This window comes from Gorilla gorilla, chromosome 8 (genome assembly GCF_029281585.2).
Source record: "Gorilla gorilla gorilla isolate KB3781 chromosome 8, NHGRI_mGorGor1-v2.1_pri, whole genome shotgun sequence".
In the NCBI taxonomy this organism is placed as follows: domain Eukaryota; kingdom Metazoa; phylum Chordata; class Mammalia; order Primates; family Hominidae; genus Gorilla; species Gorilla gorilla.
The window spans coordinates 47,267,327-47,288,289 of NC_073232.2; the positions used below are offsets into that span (position 1 = coordinate 47,267,327).

Genomic DNA, 20,963 nt, shown 5'->3' on the forward strand with positions numbered 1-20,963 from the left:
GTTTCTTCACTAACTTAATTTAATCAAATTATAGTTACCCAGTCCTGATTTTCAGCATTGTTTAATCATTTATTTTTTCTAATAGATTATTCAAAAAGAGGATCCCTTGCAAAATATAGGTATCAATTTAATACATTTTTTCAGATGTGTGTGCACTTTAAGCATATTATAAATAATTACATGTTTGGATGCAGTAGTGCTGCCTATTGTCCCAGCTACTTGGGAGACTGTGGCAGGAGGATTGCTTGAGCCCAGGAGTTTGAGGCCAGTGTGGGAGACATAGTGAGACCTTGCCCCTAAGAAAAAAAGAAAGAAGGCGGGCGCGGTGGCTCACGTCTGTAATCCCAGCAGTTTGGGAGGCTGAGGCGGGTGGATCACAAGGTCAAGAGATCGAGACCATCTGGCCAACATGGTGAAAACCCGTCTTTACTAAAAACACAAAAATTAGCCGGGTGTGGTGGCAGCCACCTGTAATCCCAGCTACTCGGGAGGTCGAGGCAGAGAATTGCTTAAACCTGGGAGGTGGAGGTTGCAGTGAGCCAAGATTGCGTCACTGCACTCCAGCCTGGGTGACAGAGTGAGACTCCATCTCAAAAAAAAAAAAAAAGAGATTGCATTTGTATATGGTGTATTTAATTTCAGGCAGTTATCTGTATTATTAGGTTTAGCCCTTATGGAAAATTTTGTATTGGTCTACTGTATTCAAGGGGACTTGCTGCGTAGCATTAGAGCAATTCTCAACTGGGGGTGATTTTACCACCAGTGGCCATTTGTTAATGTCTGGAGACATTTTTGGTCATCACAGCTGGGAGAGTGCTACTGGCATCTAGTGGGAAGAGGTCAGGGATGTGCTTAAACATCTCTAGTGCACAGGACAGTTCCCCACAACAAAGGATGATCCAACCGAAAATGTCAGTAGTGCCAGTGTTGAGAAACTGTATATTAGTGTTCAACAATGAAAAGCAACCAGTTTGTTTCTTCAGGAACTGGCATTTAATTTGACCTTTAGGAATGAACAGAACTTGATATTACGGTGATGGGAGAGAAGAATCCTCTAATCAGAGGGATCACATAAGCAAAGATCTCTGTATTGTTAATTGATTTTATTTATATGCCTATATCCCAACTGCTAGGTTAGACAGAACAATAAGAGCAGTAACACATTATTTCTTTGAATTTATAGGGCTTTGTATTCAATAGTTGTTGAGTAGAAAACCAAAAATTTTTAATTCTTTATGCCTTTTTCTTCTTTTAGCTACCCATTTGATGTGACTCGTCGGCGAATGCAATTAGGAACTGTTCTGCCAGAATTTGAAAAGTGCCTGTAAGTTCATCATATGTCATTGTTCATTTTCTTTAGGAAATGTAACATTAAACTCAGTAAGGTGATAGGACTCTAGTTTGACCAATAGTGTCTGTATCTTCCGTTTTATCTCCCAAAGTTTATTTTGGTAACTTTATAAGATTACAATCAGGCAATCAGGTTCTTTTTTTTTTTTTTTTTTTTTTTTGAGATGCAGTCTTACTCTGTCACCCGGGCTGGAGTGCAGTGGCATGGTCTTGGCTAACTGTAACCTCCGCCTCCTGGGTTCAAGTGATTCTTTTACCTCGGTCTTCCAAGCAGCTGGGATTACAGACACCCACCACCATGACTGGCTAATTTTTGTATTTTTAGTAGAAATAAGGTTTCACCATGTTGGCCAGGCTGGTCTTGAACTCCTGATCTCAAGTGATCTGCCTGACTGCCTGGTCTATAATCAGGTTCTAATCCTCCTGTTAAAATTTTAATTTAGGGCCAGGCACGATAGCTTGTGCCTGTAATCCTAGCACTTTGGGAAGCCGAGGAGGGCGTATCACCTGAGGTCAGGAGTTTGAGACCAGCCTGGCCAACATGATGAAACCCCATCTGTACTAAAAATACAAAAATTAGCCAGATGTGGTGTCGGGCGCCTGTAATCCCATCTACTAGGGAGGTGGAGGTTGCAGTGAGCCAATTTGGCAACAGAGTGAGACTCCATCTCAATAAAAAAAACAAAAACAAACAAAAAAAACCAAAATATTAAATTTAGGCTAGTTGTGGTAGCTCATGCCTGTAATCTGAGCAATTTGGGGGGCCAAGGTGGGAGGATTACTTGAGCTCAGGAGTCCAAGACCAGCCCAGGCAACACAGTGAGACCTTGTCTCTATAAAAAAAAAATATTATTTTAGAGGTTTTTTTTTTTTTTTTTTTTTTTTTTTGAGACAAAGTCTCACTCTTGTCCCCCAGGCTGGAGTGCAATGGCACGATCTCAGCTCACTGCAACCTCCGCCTTCCGGGTTCAAGCGATTCTCCTGCCTCAGCCTCCCGAGTACCTGGGATTACAGGTACCTTCCACCATGCCTGGCTAATTTTTATATTTTTAGGAGAGACGGGGTTTCACCACGTTGGCAAGGCTGGTCTGGTACTCCTGACCTCAGGTGATCCGCCCACCTTGGCCTCCCAAGGTGCTGGGATTACAGGCGTGAGCCTCCACGCCCAGCCAGTTTTTAAAAATAGTAATATAATGTGAGCTACATGTTTAATTTAAAATTTTTTGTAGCCAAGTTTTTAAAAAGTATAAAAAGAAATATTGGCCGGGTGTGATGGCTCACGCCTGTAATCCCAGCACTTTGGGAGGCCGAGGTGTGCGGATCACGAGGTGAGGAGATCTAGACCATCCTGGCTAACACGGTGAAATCCCGTCTCTAGTAAAAATACAAAAAATTAGCCGGGTGTGGTGGCAGGCACCTGTAGTCCCAGCTACTCGGGAGGCTGAGGCAGGAGAATCGTGTGAACCCGGGAGGCGGAGCTTGCAGTGAGCCGAGATCGCACCACTGCACTCCAGCCTGGGCGATAGAGTGAGACTCCATCTCAAAAAAAAAAAAAAAAAAATATTGCTTAGGAGGCTGAGGCACGATAATTGCTTGAACCCAGGAGGCAAAGAGCTGAGATGGCGCCACTGTACTCCAGCCTAGGTGACAGAGTGAGACTCTGTCTCAAAAAAAAACAAAAAAGGCCTGTCGCAGTGGCTCACGCCTATAATCCCAGCACTTTGGGAGGCAGAGGTGGGTGGATCATGAGGTCAGGAGTTCAAGACCAGCCTGGCCAAGATGGTGAAACCCGTCTCTACTAAAAATACAAAAAAAATTAGCTGGGCTGGTGGCAGGTGCCTGTCATACCAGCTACTCAGGAGGCTGAGGCAGGGAATTGCTTGAACCTGGGAGGCGGAGGTTGCAGTTAGCCAAGATCATGCCACTGCACTCCAGCCTGGGCGACAGAGCGAGACTCTGTCTAAAAAAGAAAAAGGGCCGGGACGTGGTGGCTCACACCTGTAATCCCAGCACTTTGGGAGGCTGACACGGGAGGATCACAAGGTCAGGAGATCGAGACCATCCTGGTCAACATGGTGAAACCCCATCTCTACTAAAAATACAAAAAAATTAGCTGGGTGTGGCGGTGTGCGCCTGTAGTCCCAGCTACTCGGGAAGCTGAGGCACAAGAATCACTTGAGCCCAGGAGACGGAGGTTGCAGTGAGCCGAGATCATGCTACTGCACTCCAGCCTGGCAGCGAGACTGCGTGTCAATAAAAAAGAAAAGAAAAAGAAGAAAAAATATATATATAATTGTTAAAAATATTTTTTGTTTAACCTAAACTGTTATCACCTCAACATTTCATTATTTTGTTTCTTTTTTTTAAATACAAACTATTTGAAATCCAGGGTATATTTTACACTCACAGTACGTCTTGATTTGGACTGCCACATTTCAAGTGCTTAATAGCCGTATGTGGCTAGTGGCTGCTGTGATTGTATAGCACAGCTCCAGAGTTTTCTTTATAGTAATTTAGAACCATTCCATTTGATTGGTGATATGTTGTCTCTCAGGGGAAGAGCAGAACATTTGTTCATGAATTTGGATTGCTGTGTTCACCCAAAAGATTTTTTGGGCTGGGAGCATTGCCCTGTGCTTGTTGTATCCAGCTACTTGAGAGGCTGAGGTGGGAGGTTCACTTGAGGCCAGGAGTTTGAGATCAGCTTGGAAAACATTGTAAGACCTTGGCTCTAAAAAAATTTTTTTTAACTAAAAACAAACAAACAAAAAATTTAGTGAGGCATGGTGGTGTGTGCCTATAGTCTCAGCTACTGAAGAGGCTGAGGTGGGAGGATTGCTTGTGCCCAGGAGTTGGAGGCTGTTGTGAGCTATGATTGCCACTGCACTCCAGCCTAGGCAACAGAGTGAGAACCTGTCTCTTAAAAAAAAAAAAAAAAGATTTTTGAAAAGATTTCGGTCCAGATTGCCTATTGAAAGGGAAAGCCCAAGCCCAAGTTATTGGTTTGAAAGGAAAGGAACAACTCTGAAACAGGAAAGTGTTCATTGCTGAAATCTGAAAGATAGTCCTTCAAGCTTTAGTTCTATAACCACCTGCTGTTGATACTATACAACTTGAGCTATAATAAAGGCTTAAAGGGCAACTGGATATACATCCTTTAAAAGGATTGCATTAGTATTTCAAATGTAAGTATGAAATAGTGTTGTCCAGTAAATGTCATAGACATAGTACAAACAAAATATGTTGTACTAATGAGTCCTGAAGTTTGATGCATAATGCTTGTACTTGTTTAGAATGACTTGCCTTTTTATTATGAAAAAATTTTCACTTGTTATAACATTTGTCTTTCTAAAGCTATTCAAGATGGCATTTAACCTTCTTTAAAAATTGATATTATGGGCCGGGCGCGGTGGCTTATGTCTGTAATCCCAGCACTTTGGGAGGCCGAGGCGGGTGTATCACCTGAGGTCAGGAGTTTGAGACTGGCCTGGGCAACATGGAGAAACCCCGTCTCTACTAAAAATTACAAAAATTAGCTGGGCATGGTGGCGCGTGCCTGTAATCCCAGCTACTCAGGAGACTGAAGCAGGAGAATCACTTGAACCTGGGAGGCAGAGGCTGCAGTGAGCCAAGATCGTGCCACTGCAATCCACACTCCCACCTGGGTGACAGAGCAAGAGTCCATCTCAAAAAAACAAAATTGATATTATGGATCCTGAAATTGTTTCTTCATGAGTGGGCATAGAGGTCATCATTTAATCATTGTCTTTCAGTACCATGCGGGATACTATGAAGTATGTCTATGGACACCATGGAATTCGAAAAGGACTCTATCGTGGTTTATCTCTTAATTACATTCGCTGTATTCCCTCTCAAGCAGTGGCTTTTACAACATACGAACTTATGAAGCAGTTTTTTCACCTCAACTAAAAAAAAATTATGGTTGGTTTTTCTTAATACATTCTCAGAGGGAGAAATGAAACATTACTATAATTGTGGGGGGAACATTACTTGAATAGGGATATTTACCCTGTCACAAGAGCCACTGGTATTTTAGTACTTGATTATTTTTTCTTTAGTCACAAATCAGAAGTGCTTACCATACTTTTTGATGCCAAACATTATACCTTAGAACATTGAAGAAAATATTCCTAAGCTGATGCTGGCTAAACCGCTTTAAAGTTTTATTTGGAAGTAGAACTAGCTTTAAAACGGGGTTCAAGAGGTTGCCATTAGCTTTGTCATGCTGTTCAAAGTTTTTAATTGTTATCATGGTTTTTAAAAGACTGACAGTGTTTATTATTATTAAAATAAACAGGGTTGGTTATATTGCAACAGAATAATGAGAATTGAATTTTTAAGTTCTATGAAACAGCCAGCATTGACATTTTATTTTTGTTATCTCTCTTCTCACAATTATGCTCCACTGGATAATAGGAAAAACACTTCTTTCCTTCATTTTTTAAATAAAATTAATGTTGTATTTAAAAAGTAGCCATGTAGAGACACAAAAATAAATGAAGAAGCTGGACATGGTGGGATGGGCATGTGGTTGATCCCAGCTACTCTGGAAGCTGAGGTGAGAGGATCACTTGAGCCCTGGAATTCCATGCCAGCCTATGCAACATCATGAAACCCCGCTTAATAAATGAATGAACGACTAAGTCTTGCTCAAATGTTATTATGAGGTACTATGAGTGACTTACATGTGTTTTAAAATGTCAGTGTGTTTCCCAGAGGCAGAAATAAAAATACTGAATATCTTTGCTCTTAAAAACAAAGTAGCACTATAGATTTGTTTTTGTTAGATGATTTACTCTATACTAGAATATTTAAGTAGACTGTGAAATATTTATTAATATAGATGTGAATATCAAAAAATGTTTCTAAGGTATTATGATGCATCAACTAGTTCTTCCATGTAAAATAACTTTAGTGCAATATGAAGACGTAGAAATGTAAAATATGATTTGAATTGTTATCCTTTATATTAAGAAAATGTTTTAAAATGTAAGAATTCCATTTATTCTGTTTAGAGTACTTTTTATGATTTATTATAAGCATGTCAGAAATGGGAAGGGAATATTTAAAGTTCTGTGTTCAGAAAGAGTAATTTGTAGAACTGATGTGACTTTTTTTTTTTTTTTTTTGAGATGGAGTCTCGCTCTATTGCCCAGGCTGGAGTGCAGTGGCGCGATCTCAGCTCACTGCAACCTCTGCCTCCCGGGTTCAAGTGATTCTCCTACCTCAGTCTCCCGAGTAGCTGGGACTACAGGTGCCCACCACCAAAAATTCGCCTGGCTAATTTTTGTATTTTTAGTAGAGATGGGATTTCACCGTGTTAGCCAGGATGGCCTCGATCTGCTGACCTCATGATCTGCCCACCTTGGTCTCCCAAAGTGCTGAGATTACTGGCGTGAGCCATGGCGCCCGGCCCTTTGATGGGACTTTAAAGACATTAGAAGGCCGGGTGTGGTGGCTCACGCCTTTATTCCCAGCACTTTGGGAGGCCGAGTTGGGTGGATCACCTGAAGTCAGGAGTTTAAGATCAGCATGGTGAAACCCCACCTCTACTAAAAATACAAAAAGTAGCAGGTGTGGTGGCTCGTGCCTGTAGTCCCAGTTACTCGTGAGGCTGAGACATGAGAATTGCTTGAGCTTGGGAAGCGGAGTTTGCAGTGAGCTGAGATCACACCACTGCACTCCAGCCTGGGTGACAGAATGAGACTCCATCTCAAAAAAAAGGAGATATTAGAAAACTAAGTTGAGGCCAGGCGTGGTGGCTCTTGCCTGTAACCCTAGCACTTTGGGAGGCTGAGGCGGGAGGATATCTTGACCCCAGGAGTTCGAGACCAGCCTGGGCAACATAGTGAGACCCCGTTTCTTTTAAACAAAAGAAGGAAAACTAAGTTGAAAGTGTTATTTTTGCTTCAATTTTTATTTCTTTACATAAAAGGTTTCTTGTCATACCTTGGTAGAAATTTGATGAGCTGGTTTCATTTTGAAAGCCTTTATTTTAAAAATAAGTATGTATCTTTGTATGATTTATAAGTGTACCAGTAGGTAGAAATACATGTGTTCTTGGCCAGATGTGGTGGCTCACGCCTGTAATCCCAGCATTTTGGGAGGCTAAGGCGAGTGGATCACCTGAGCTCAGGAGTTCGAGACCAGAGTGGCCAACGTGGAGAAACCCTGTCTCTACTAAAAATACAAAAATCAGCCGGGCATGGTGGCGGGCGCCTGTAATCCCAGCTACTTGGGAGGCTAAGGCAGGGAGAATTGCTTGAACCCAGGAGGCACAGGTTGCAGTGAGCCAAGATTGCACCATTGCACTCCAGCCTGGGCGGCTGTATAAAAGCCTGTATAAAAATTTCTTTTATGCAGAGTGAGACTATATAAAAGAAAAAAAAAGGCTGTACAAAAATTTCTTTTATACAGAGTGAGACTGTATAAAAGAAAAAAAAAAGAAAAGAAATACATGTGTTCTTAAAACCATTTGTATATTTTCATTTCTAGACCACACTGTAGCTAATTATTGTTATTAAATGTTAAGATAATTTAAGTATATAAAATAAGTATTGAGCCGGGCATGGTGGCTCACCCCTGTAATCTCAGCACTTTGGGAGGCTGAGGTGGGGGGATCACGAGGTCAGGAGATCAAGACCATTGTGGCTAACATGGTGAAAACCCATCTCTACTAAAAATACAAAAAATTAGCTGGGCGTGGTGGCACGCACCTGTAGTCCCAGTTACTGGGGAGGCTGAGACAGGAGAATCACTTGAACCTGGGAGGCGGGGTTTGCAGTGAGCCGAGATCGTGCCACTGCATTCCAACCTGGGCGACAGAGCAAGACTCCATCTCAAAAAAAAAAAAAAAAAAGATACCTCAGTTATGTTATCAGTAAAAGGGGATTGCAAATATCTTTTAAATAAAAATTTGCATTCTATATGTTATAGAATACAGAGGATATTAAAAATAAATTTTATCCATGTTTTGACAATTTCTTTCTTTTAACTGTTTACATATTGAAGCACAAATGCTAAACATAAGTCAGAATGGAAGAATATTTAAAATAATGACTGTGTTTATATCTGATTTATTTCAGATAGATTACCCAAAGTGCATCTTGCCAGGTTATCTTCCATTTGAAGACTGACATTTTATTTCTTTTTTGATCTTTATTGTTCCTCTCTTCCACCTCTCAGTGGGTATAGCTCTCTGGTCTGTAGAATGGGACAGTGGTCTGGTTTCCAGATTGATAAGTGAGGTGTACCTCCTAGTTTTCAATAATTACCTGTAGAAGGTGGAGAAGTTACTGGATATGTTTAATAATATCTCATTACATTCTTTTTTTTTTTTTTTTTTTTTTTAACGAGAGTCTTAACTCTGTCACCCAAGCTGGAGTGCAGTGGTGCAATCTCGGCTCACTGCAATCTCCACCTCCGGGTTCAAGCGATTTTCCCGAGTCATCTTTCCAAGTAACTGGGATTACAGCTATGTGCTACCATGCCCGGCTGAGTTTTGTATTTTTCTTTCTTTTTTTTTTTTCTTTGAGACAGAGCCTCACTCTGTTGCCCAGGCTGGAGTGCAGTGGTGTGATCTCAGCTCACTGCAACCTCCACCTCCTGGGTTCTAGCGATTCTCCTGCTTCAGCCTCCCGAGTAGCTGGGATTACAAGCACCTGCCACCACGCCCAGCTAATTTTTGTGTATTTAGTAGAGCTGGGTTTTGCCCTGTTGGCCAGGCTGGTCTTGAATACCTGACCTCAAGTGATCTGCTCCCTCCGACTTCCCAAAATGCTGGGACTACTGGCATGAGCCAGTGCTCCTGTCCTCATTCCATTCTTCACCGTGGTACTGACCATCCATTTATTCAGCACCAATTGTGTGCCAGACCTTGTGTCAGCATTATGGAGGACTTCCCTTGGGAGGCTTGTTAGCTGTACTTGCAATCTGATTTGGGTTCCCAAATCAGCATATAATACCAGGTATTTCTCTAATAGAGTATGTGCCACACTTTATGCTAACTGCCTGTTTATCAGTGTCCCCACATCCCAACATCTGGTTCCTTCAAGGGCAGGGAGCACAGGGTATGGCATCAGAGTGGTACTCAGTGATGTTTACTGGTGGGTAGAAGGAAGGGTTAGTCCCTGTTTTTGAAGACTTTATGTTCTAGCAGGGAGAAATGAAGCACAAATAGTTCAAGAAGTAAACAATTTAGAAATAAAGTCATTTGGTTTGCTTCGCAGAAATGTCTTATTGCTGATTTGCCAGCATGAGTGGCAAATATATAATAAAACCTGGCCGGGCATGGTGGCTCACGCCTGTAATCCCAGCACTTTGGGAGGCCAAGGTGGGCGGATCACGTGGTCAGGAGATCAAGACCATCCTGGCCAACATGGTGAAATCCCATCTCTACTAAAAATATAAAAATTAGCCAGGCATGGTGGTGGGCGCCTGTAGTCCCAGCTACTCGGGAGGCTGAGGTAGGAGAATTGCTTGAACCCAGAAGGTGGAGGTTGCAGTGAGCCAAGATTGCCCCACTGCACTCCAGCCTGGGTGACAGAGTGAGACTCTGTCTCAAAAAAAAAAAAAAGAATAAATAAATGAATATATAAAATAAATATATGTATACATATCATTTATATATATATATAAAATAAAACTTATGAATAGTTTTTATGGCTGGGTGAAGTGACTCATGTCTGTAATTCTAGCCCTTTGAGAGGCTGAGCGAGGAGGATCACTTGAGCCTCGGCATTCGAGCCCAGCCTGGGCAACATTGCAAGACTCTGTCTCATTTTTTTATATAAAATGTTTTTTTAAAAAACCCTATGTATAATTATTTATTTTTTTTCCCCAAGGATTATTCCCAAACTATGTACAATTAATGGGTTGCCTTGCAGAGTTGGATCAATAATACCTGACACACTTGTATAGCAAGCATACACTTTACATAGTTCCTCGCATCTATTCTTTGAATCCCAGACACATTCTAGTATTGGGCACTAGAAACTGGTGATAAATAATAACAATTACATATATTATGTGGCATTCCTTGTTTTAAGCACCTTTGATGCCTTAGCTCAATCTCCATTACAATACTATGATATAAGTACCATTTAATATTTCTTTTTGACAGATGGGAATAATCGAGGCCTAGGGAGATTAAATTACTTGGCCAGGTTCACGTAAGTGGCAGATCTAGGATTCAAATTCAGCCGGTCTGAATTTGAGCCTATTCTTTTAGCTATGATGCTATACTTTAATACAGTAATACACTGTTCAGATGAAACTGTAACATGTCATTAAATTTGAACTTGTCAATAAACATGCCAAGCAATAAAATAATTACAGCTTGTGGAAAGTGCTTATGAAAACAGTAAATAAGCTACTTGAGAATGGTCAAGGAAAGGTTTCTTTGATGTGCTATATGTACATTCAACAGACACATGGAGGATGAAAAGGAGACAGCCATGCAAAGAGTTCAGGGGAAAGACTGGCCCAGGTGAAGAGAACGCCAAGAACAAAAACCCCGAAACAGGAAAAAGTTTGGTTTGACAATGGAATTGCCGAAAGGCTGGTGTGACTGAAGTATTGTGCATGAAGGAGTAGCAACAGATGGAGTTAAAGAAATAGACAAAGGCGGTGGGGCGTGGTGGCTCATGCCTATAATCCCAGCACTTTGGGAGGCTAAGATGGGTGAATCTCGAGGTCAAGAGATCAAGACCAGGCCAGGCATGGTGGCTCACTACTGTATTCCCAGCACTTTGGGAGGCTGAGGTGGGCGGATCACAAGGTCAGGAGTTCAAGACCAGCCTGGCCAACATAGTGTTAACTCTGTCTCTACTAAAAATACAAAAATTAGCCGGGTGTGGTGGCATGTGCCTGTAGTCCCAGCTACTCGGGAGGCTGAGGTGGTAGGATCGCTTGAATCTGGGAAGTGGAGGTGGCAGTGAGCTGAGACCACGCCATTGCACTTCAGCCTGGGTGACAGACTGAGACTCCATCTCAAAAAAAAAAAAAAAAAAAAAGATCAAGACTATCCTGGCTAACATGGTGAAATCCCATCTCTACTAAAAATACAAAAATTAGCTGCGCGTGGTGGTGTGCACCTGTAGTCCCAGCTACTCGGGAGGCTGAGGCAGATGAATCACTTGAACCCAGGAGGTGGAGATTGCAGTGAGCTGAGATCGCGCCACTGCACTCCAGCCTGGTGACAGAGTAAGACTCCATCTCAAAAAAAATAAATAAATAAATAGACAAAGGCCAGATCATGTAGCCATTTACAGGATATGGTAATGATTTTGTTTTTTATTCTAAATGCAATGGGAAGGCCGGGTGCAGTGGCTCACACCTGTAATCCCAGCACTTTGGGAAGCCGAGGCTGGCGAATCACCTGAGGTCAGGAGTTTGATACCAGCCTGGCCAAGATGGTGAAATGCTGTCTCTACTAAAAATACAAAAAATAGCTGGGCGTTGTGGCGCACGTCTATAATCCCAGCGACTTGGGAGGCTGAGGGAGGAGAATTGCTTGAACCCAGGAGGTGGAGGTTGCAATGAGCTGTGATCACGCCACTGCACTCCAGACTGGGTAACAGAGTGAGACTCCATATCAAAAAAAAAAAAAAAAAAAAAAGAATGCAATGGGAAACTATTGAATATTTTCAGCTGGTATCATTGTCTGATTATGTTTTTACAAAGATCACTGCTTTGTCAGTGATGGTTTGCAGTTAAAACAGAAATAAAAGGCTGGGCGCGGTGGATCACCTGAGGTCAGGAGTTCAAGACCAGCCTGAGCAACATGGAGAAACCCTGTCTCTACTGAAAATACAAAAATTAGCCAGGTGTGATGATGCAAGACTGTAATCCCAGCTACTCGGGAGGCTGAGGCAGGAGAATTCCTTGAATCTGGGAGGTGAAGGTTGTGGTGAGCCGAGATCGCGCCATTGCACTCCAGCCTGGGCAATAAGAGCGAAACTCGGTCTGAAAAACAAACAAACAAAAAACAGAAATAAAAATTAAAAAGACAATAGAGAAAATAAACCCCAAATCTCAAGAATGAGAAAGAGGACATCATTGTGGATCCTACAGATGTTTAAAAGATATTAAGGGCCAGGCGTGTGTGGTGGCTTATACCTGTAATCCCAGAATTTTGGGAGGCCAAGGTGGGTGGGCAGCTTGAGCTCAGGAGTTGGAGTACAGCCTGGCCAGTATGGCTAAACGCCATCTCTACAAAAAATACAAAAATTAGCTGGGTGTGTTCGCGCACGCCTGTGGTCCCAACTACCTGGGAGGCTGAGGTAGGAGGATGGCTTGATCCTGGGAGGGGAAAGTTGCAGTGAGCCGAGATTAGGCTGCACTCCAGCCTAGATAATAGAGCCAGAACCTGTCTCAAAAAAACAAACAAACAAAAACAGCAAAAAAAAAGAAATTTGACAATTTAGATGAAATGGAAAAATACCTTGAAAAATTCAACCAAGACTGACATAGATGAAACAGAAAATCTGCGTAGCCAATTAAAGAAAGTGAGGCCAGGCGTAGTGGTTCATGCCTGTAATCTGAGCACTTTGGGAGGCCAAAATGGGAGGATCACTTGAGCCCAGGATTTTGAGACCAGCCCAAACAACATAGTGAGACCCTGTGTCTGCTTTTAAAAATATACCTGGACATAGTGATGTGCACCTATAGTCTCAGCTACTTGGGAGGCTGAGGTAGGAGGATCAACTGAGTCTAGGGAGGTCAAGGCTACAGTGAGTTGTGATCGCAGTACTGCATTCCAGTCTGAGTGGCAGAGTGAGACCCTGTCCCAAAAAATTAAGAAATTGAGGGCCGTGCGTGGTGGCTCACGCCTGCAATCCCAACACTTTGGGAGGCTGAGGCGGGTGGATCACCTGAGGTTGGGAGTTCGAGACTAGCCTGACCAACATGGAGAAACCTCGTCTCTACTAAAAATACAAAATTAGCTGGGCGTGGTGGCACATGCCTGCAATCCCAGCTACTTGAGAGGCTGGGGCAGGAGAATCGCTTGAACCTAGGAGGCGGAGGTTGTGGTGAGCCGTGATCGCACCATTGCACTCCAGCCTGGGCAACAAGCGGAAAATCCGTCTAAAAAAAAATAATAAATTGAATTCATCATCAAAAACCTTTCCACAGGGCCAGGCATGGTGGCTCATGCCTGTAATCCCAGCACTTTGGGAGGTCGAGGTGGGCGGATCACAAGGTCAGGAGATCGAGACCATCCTGGCTAACACGGTGAAACCCCATCTCTACTAAAAATACAAAAGATTACCCGGGTGTGGTGGTGGGCGCCTGTAGTCCCAGCTACTTGGGAGGCTGAAGCAGGAGAATGGTGTGAACCCGGGAGGTGGAGTGTGCAGTGAGCCGAGATCACGCCACTGCACTCCAGCCTGGGTGACAGAGCGAGACTCCGTCTCAAAAAAAAAAAAAAAAAAAAAAAACCTTTCCACAAAGAAAACCCCAGGGCTAGGTAGTGAAGTGTACTAAATAGCTAAGGAATAATCTCAGAAACTTCTAGAAATTAGAAGAGAGCACTTCCCAACTCATTTTATGATGCCAGTATAACCCTGATACCCAAACCCCACAATGCTGTTATAAAACAGAAAATTACAAATCAGTATCCTTCAAGAACTTAGATGGGCTAGGTTTGGTGGTTCACACCCATAATCCCAGCACTTTGGGAGGCTGAGTTGAGAGGATTGCTTGAGCTTAGGAGTTCAAGACCAGCTTGGGCAACACAGCAAGAGCTTGTGTCTACTAAAAATAAAAAAATAAATTAGCTGGGTGTGATGGCACACTCCTGTAGTCTCAGCTACTTGAGAGGCTGATACGGGAGAATCACTTGAGCCTGGCAGATCGAGGCTGCAGTGAGCTGTCATTGTGCCACAGCACTACAGCCTGGGTGACAGAGCAAGATCCTGTCTCAAGAAACAAAACAACCAAAAAACCAACATAGATGGAAAAATTCTTAACAACAGAGCAAATCAAATCCAGCAATACATAAAATGTTTATTATGTCATGACCAATTTGGGTTTATCCTAGGAATGCAAAGTTTTTTTTAACATTGTGAAATCAATGGTAAAGCTTCTCATAATAACAGAATAAAGGAGAAAAACCATACAGTCCTTCTATAGATGCAATAACTGCTTGACAAAATCCAGCATTTATTCGTTATCAAAATGAATCGTATTTAGAACAAAGGGGTCTTCCTCAATCTAATAAAGGACATTTTGGCAGAGTATACCTTTATACTTTCCAACAATGACCAGAACACATCCCAATTCCTATGGTTTTATTTATTTTTTAGATGGATTCTCGCTGTTGCCCAGGCTGGAGTGCAGTGGCACAATCTTGCTCACTGTAACCTCTGCCTCCCAGGTCCAAGCGATTCTCCTGTCTCAGCCTCCCAAGTAGCTGAGATCACAGGCATGCGCCACCATGTCTGGCTAATTTTTGTATTTTTAGTAGAGATGGGGTTTTGCCATGTTGGCCAGGCTGGTGTCAAACTCCTAACCTCAGATGATCCTTCCGCCTCAGCCTCCCAAAGTGATGAGATTACAGGCGTGAGCCACCAGGCCCCATATGCTTTTCTTATGTGTCGTTGACACTCATCCCATCAAGAGGTAGGAACTGTGTTCCCCTTCCCTTGAATCTAGCTGAGTGGGCCTGTGACTACCGTGATGTTATATCACTTGCAAAGGTAGATCATAAAGCTGTTGATATCAGGGACAAATACTAATAGAATAACTCCCATTCCAGTGTGTACATATTTGAAAGCCCATGTACATGATAAATATATTAACTTTTTGCCAATTTTTTTTTCTTTTAGACTGAGTCACTCTTTCACCTAGGCTGGAGTACAGTGGCCTGATCTCAGCTCACTGCAACCTCTGCCTTCCAGGCTCAAGTGATTCTCCTGCCTCGGTCTCCTGAGTAGCTGAGATTACAGGCGTGCACCACCACACCCGGCTAATTTGTATATTTTTAGTAGAGACTGGGTTTCACCATGTTGGCCAGGCTGGTCTTGACCTCCTGACCTCAAGTGATTCACCCGCCTCGGCCTCCCAAGGTGTTGGGATTACAGGCCTGAGCCACCAGGCACCCGGCGCATTTTATCTATTTAAAAAACGAATAACAAAAATCAGGATAACAATTATACCACTGATATTTAACATGGCTCTGGATGTTCTTGTCAATGCCTCCAGATGAGAGAAGTATATAAATATCAAAAATCGGTGCACACCACTGTGCCCAGCAAGGAAACATCTTTTAAAAATGGGAGACACCAGGCCATATTAGAGGCTCAATCCAATAGTGAGGGCGAGGCTGATGATACAAGAGAATAACTGAAGAAGCGATCCCCTTGAGAATGCTTGAAGCCCTGGGATGCCAAGCGCAAGTGGAGCAATTGCCCTTTAACCAGAAGAACACTTTGTCTGCTATTGAAAAAAGGTCGAAAGAGGTTATGAAGAATGGTGCAGATATTAGAAGTTTTGTAGAATTTTTTTTTTTGGAGACGGAGTCTCGCTCTGCCCAGGCTGGAGTGCCGTTGCGGGATCTGCAATCTCCACCTCCCGTGTTCAATCTATTCTACCTCAGCCTCCCGAGTAGCTGGGATTACAGGCGCGTACAACCACACCCGGCTAATTTTTGTATTTTTGGTAGAGATGGAGTTTCACCATGTTGGCCAGGCTGGTCTCAACTGCTGACCTCGTGATCCTCCCGCCTCAGCCTTCCGAAGTGCTGGGATTACAGGCGTGAGCCTCCATGCCCGGCCAGAAGTTTTGTAGATTTAGCCGTGGCATGATCAAGGAGTTCCTATCCGACAGTTTCTATTTTCTCAATGAGTTTTCTGAAAAAAAGGGGAGAGGCTGTTTCCCAGGGAGTGCACAATTCTGAAGGCTAACCAGGGGTGCCTGGTTTTGGGCAACTACAAATGGTTGTGTTCAAACTAAGCGTGTAAAGGTTGTGTTCAAACTAAGCTGGGCGCCTGTAGTCCCAGCTACTTGGGAGGCTGAAGCAGGAGAATGGTGTGAACCCGGGAGGTTTCGGACACGGGTTGGAGTGTCAAGAGAGAAGGCAGGAGCGTTTAGTCTGCTTCAGATATGAAGACTCCCTGTATTCCCAGTCCTAAGCAAGGGAGCAAAGGCAGGGGGCAGAGCCCTGCTGCTCAGGTGAGGCGCCCCACGTGGAACGCGCCGGCGCGGGAGGGGCGGCCTGGCGCAGGTCATTTGGGACCTCTGCGGGTTGGCGCATGCGCGTGAGGTGCGCAGGCTCGCGCCTCTTTCCCTTTTTTAAGTTTTCTGTGTTACCCCCGGTTCCGCTGTCTTTTCTGTCTACAGTTTGCGATCCCCGCGTCCAGGATGGAGCAGCTGAACGAACTGGAGCTGCTGATGGAGAAGAGTTTTTGGGAGGAGGCGGAGCTGCCGGCGGAGCTGTGAGCGGAGAGGGGGGAGGGTGTGGGAACAAAGCGGGAGATTTGAAAGAAGGAGCGGGAGAGGCTGCGTCCGCACCGCCTCAGACTGACCGGGTCCGGGGCCCAGGGACCCGTTGCAGCTCCCTGGGCACCCGACGAGCCTCCGGAGTCGGGGCCCGCCTCCCAAGGTGTTCTTTGGGGCCACATTCAGCCAGAGCCTGGACTCTCCCTTGCCCAGCAGTTCATTGTTTCCCTTGATTTCACCTCTGTCCCTAAGTTGAGGAGTTTCGGCCACTGAAATGTTTTTATAATAGGAAATTGCAACCGCCGTAGGCTTTTCTCGATGTTTAGTTGGATTAATTTATCCTTGGGAGATCTCTGCACCCTCAGCATGGTGTATATAAATGATCAGAGGAAGTTAACCACGGTCATAATGTGGAATTACTTTCAATATTATAGCAATAATGCTAATTAGCGTTGAGGGACTTTTGCGTTTGGGCTTTTGATCAGCCATTCCTTTTGAGAAACATCTTTAAGGCATCATAGCCAATCTTGCGAAATTCATGGCCTGAGGTTAGGTGGAGTACAGGAATAAAGCGTTTGCAAAATAATAGAGCCTACGGTCAGGTAACAGAAGATAACTTGCAGGGTAATGTGAAAGGCGTTTGGTGTTATCACTGGAGAGGTAATGACTTTGGACCCTCTGGGCCCTCACTGATGCCTCAGTCAAACGGGGAAGACTTAAGAGGTACTTAATAGGAGAAGGGCTGTTTTCTTGAGAGATTATTATTTTGCATAATTTTAGACAGCTTGGACCGATGGATGAAAGTATTGACAAATTGACTTACCCACTATAAATATAAGTAATAAAGTTCTGAATTACTCTGTAAAGGATTGAGCTAAGTCGATAGGTATTAAGCCTGCTTTCTGTCCAGTGAGATTTTATCGAAAGATTTCCGGCATTACGTTAGCAGGTTGGACTAAATTATTTCTAAGTACAATTCTGTGGCTCATGATAGGACTTTCAGTGAACCACGGACAATACCCTTTTCCGTAACATAAGTCTCATATTTACAAAAAGGATCGTGTCCAAAACATCTCCTTTTACTTGTACTTTGGGAAGGCTTGCACCAGTGGTAGAAATTTCTTGTTTAATGTTATCCAATTTATACTTTCCTTTCTTTTTTCCCCGCCAGAACCGGGGTCTTTTTCTGTCGCTCAGGAAGGGGTGCAGTGGCATGATCGTATCTCACTGCAGCCTCAAACTCCTGGGCTCAAGCAGTCCTTCCACCTCAGCCTCTTGAGTAGCTGGGACTACAGGTGTGCGCCATCATGCCTGGCTTCCAGTTTATTTTTAATCCTCATTGTAATGAGTGTCCCACAGAACTCCTTACAGAAATTAAAATGGAAAATCTTATATCATGAGCATGTTTGAAATGGCATTACTTCTGGGAAGTTTTTATAATAGGAATTCTTCTGTGTCTTTGCTCTCTTAATTTTACCTATTTTGTCTAAATGTCATTGCAATAAGCTTTTCAGAAGAAAGAAACCTAGAAAACTGGAAGATTGGTTTGTAGATAAAACATATTGGGTGGCCTCTTATTTCATGGTTGTGCTAAAATGGTTTTGTATGTGTGTGCTTTAGATTTCAGAAGAAAGTGGTAGCTTCCTTTCCAAGAACAGTTCTGAGCCCAGGAATGGATAACCGGTACCTGGTGTTGGCAGTCAATACTGTACAGAACAAAGAGGGAAACTGTGAAAAGCGCCTGGTCATCACTGCTTCACAGTCACTAGAAAATAAAGAACTATGCATCCTGAGGAATGACTGGTAATTTTTATGTGACTTTGAGCACCGATTTGAATCTTAAGGGTACCATCGTAAAACTCATCAAATGGCTTCTGTGAATGTTACTATAATTTAATTGTTTAAAAGGGAGTAGATTTGATCCTAGCCAATTCTGCATGAAAATTGTATCTATTACTCCTGTATCTCAAGTCTCATATTCCAAAAATTGACTTTTGTTGTCATTTGAAAATCACGTGGGCCAGGCATGGTGGCTCACACCTGTAATCCCAGCTCTTTGGGAGGCCAAGGCAGGCAGATCACCTCAGGTCAGGAGTTTGAGACCAGCCTGACCAACATGGAGACACCCAGTCTCTACTAAAAATAAAAAAAAATTAGCTGGGTATGGTGGCACTTGCCTGTAATCCCAGGTACTCTGGAGGCTGAGGCAGGAGAATCGCTTGAACCTGGGAGGTGGAGGTTGTGGTGAGCTGAGATCATGCCATTGCACTCCAGCCTAGGCAACAAGAGCGAAACTTCATCTCAAAAAAAAGAAAAGAAAATCACGTACAAAGGACCTTATTGATGACTACTTCCTATTTCCCAGTACATTCTTTTTTTTTTTTTTTTTTTTGTATTTTTAGTAGAGACAGGGTTTCACCATGTTAGCCAGGATGGTCTCGAATCCCCTGACCTCATGATCCGCCCACCTCGGCCTCCCAAAGTGGTGGGATTACAGGCGTGAGCCACCGCGCCCGGTCTTCCCAGTACATTCTAAGATTGCAGTTTAAACACATGTTAGTTTTAACTAAAAGCAAAATTAATTAAAACATATGAACATTCTTAGGCCTTAGATTTCTCTACCCAAAGTGTGGTATGTGAGGGGTGAAGTGTAGGTGCAGAAAAGCTAGAGGTCTAACTTTGACTCTTCGTCTAAGCCGTGAATTAATTTGTTTTCTGTTGTTGTGGTTTTTGGAGACGGAGTCTTGCTCTGTCACCCAGGCTAGAGTGCAATGGCGCGATCTCAGCTCACTGCAACCTCCGCTTCCTAGGTTCAAGCGATTTTCCTGCCTCAGCCTCACAAGTAGCTGGGATTACAGGCGTCCGCCACCACGCCCGGCTAATTTTTGTATTTTTAGTAGAGACAGGGTTTCACCATGTTGCCCAGGCTGGTCTTGAACTCCTGACCTCAGGTAATCCACCTGCCTTGGCCTCCCAAAGTGCTGGGATTACAGGCATGAGCCACCGCGCCTGGCCTAGTTTCAACTAGTTCAGTTTGATTTTATTCTTGCTACACTGGATTTGGCTTCATGCTTCAAGACTTATACAAGCTGTAGATTTCCTAAAAGTCTTAAGAAAGAGTAAATTATTAAAACAACCCAATTCATAATTGGAGCTATATATTACATTAGCAAAGGTTTTTTGATAGCTTTTGCAATAGACTTTACTGGCACTAAGTTGTTTTCCCTTTGGGATTTATAGAAGACCCTTGAGTATTCTCAGATGTGTTTGACACATAGAAAGGGATAGAATGACTAGGAGTTGTTTTAGAAGACTGTATCCTGGTATTTGATTTTTTTTTTTAAAGACCCAGAAATTTAGAAATATTTTTTTCTTCTTCAGATAAAATACTCATTTATTTTTCTGAAGCCTCCCTAATACGTTTACATGTAGGAACCTAAGCTATGTATTTATACTTTAACTTTGCTTTATTTTCAGGTGTTCTGTTCCAGTAGAGCCAGGAGATATCATTCATTTGGAGGGAGACTGCACATCTGATACTTGGATAATAGATAAAGATTTTGGATATTTGATTCTGTATCCAGACATGCTGATTTCTGGCACCAGCATAGCCAGTAGTATTCGATGTATGAGAAGAGCTGTCCTGAGTGAAACTTTTAGGGTAAATAATAGTAACAGTTAATGTTTCTGCAGGGTCTGAGAGTTTTACAGAGCACTTTTACATTTATTATTTCACTTAATCCTCCCAGCAACCCTATAAAATAAATGGTATTAATTAGCTGCATTTTATAGATGAGGAAAATGGGCTCAGAGAGGTGAAGTGACTTGCCCCATAGCCACATAACTATGAGGTGGCAGTGCTAGGACTAAAGGCCAGGTGCCTGAGTCCTTCGAATCTTGTTCAGGGCTTAATAAAATAAGTAATTATAATAAGAAAATTAATTTAAATGATAAACTTTTAAATTTAAACACACCTAGGCATTTCCAAAGTTGGCTTCATGTGATTCCCACTAAACTAAAAATAAATGTGCAAACTGCTTTTAAAAAATGTATTTTGCTAGAAAAATTAGCCAGGTGTGGTGGCGTGCACCTGTAGTCCCAGCTACTCAGGAGGCTGAGGCCAGACAATCGTTTAAACCCGGGAGATGGAG

General features: G+C 43.0%; 2 protein-coding genes across 7 annotated transcripts in view; both read left to right on the forward strand.

Moving 5' to 3' along the window:
- Positions 1-16,539, forward strand: part of SLC25A16 (solute carrier family 25 member 16) — a 54,817-nt gene extending 38,278 nt beyond the window's left edge. For 2 of the 4 annotated variants that reach the window (XM_004049500.5, XM_055353642.2), the window contains 2 exons: positions 1,256-1,324; positions 5,124-11,992. In XM_004049500.5, the coding sequence (XP_004049548.1) occupies positions 1,256-1,324; positions 5,124-5,280 (226 nt within the window). In that variant the 3' untranslated portion in view covers positions 5,281-11,992. Of the gene's footprint in view, positions 1-1,255; positions 1,325-5,095; positions 11,993-15,200 lie in introns of those variants that run through there. The other 2 variants (XM_019035512.3, XM_004049501.4) reach the window with 2 other exon arrangements.
- Positions 16,540-16,611: 72 nt separating this feature from the next.
- DNA2 (DNA replication helicase/nuclease 2) overlaps positions 16,612-20,963 on the forward strand; it is a 59,274-nt gene continuing 54,922 nt past the window's right edge. For 2 of the 3 annotated variants that reach the window (XM_055353640.2, XM_055353639.2), the window contains exons 1-3: positions 16,622-16,808; positions 18,433-18,615; positions 20,290-20,473. In XM_055353640.2, coding sequence (XP_055209615.1) covers positions 16,735-16,808; positions 18,433-18,615; positions 20,290-20,473 — 441 coding nt within the window. In that variant the 5' untranslated portion in view covers positions 16,622-16,734. Of the gene's footprint in view, positions 16,809-18,432; positions 18,616-20,289; positions 20,474-20,963 lie in introns of all 3 variants that reach the window. The other variant, XM_031015474.3, reaches the window with a different exon arrangement.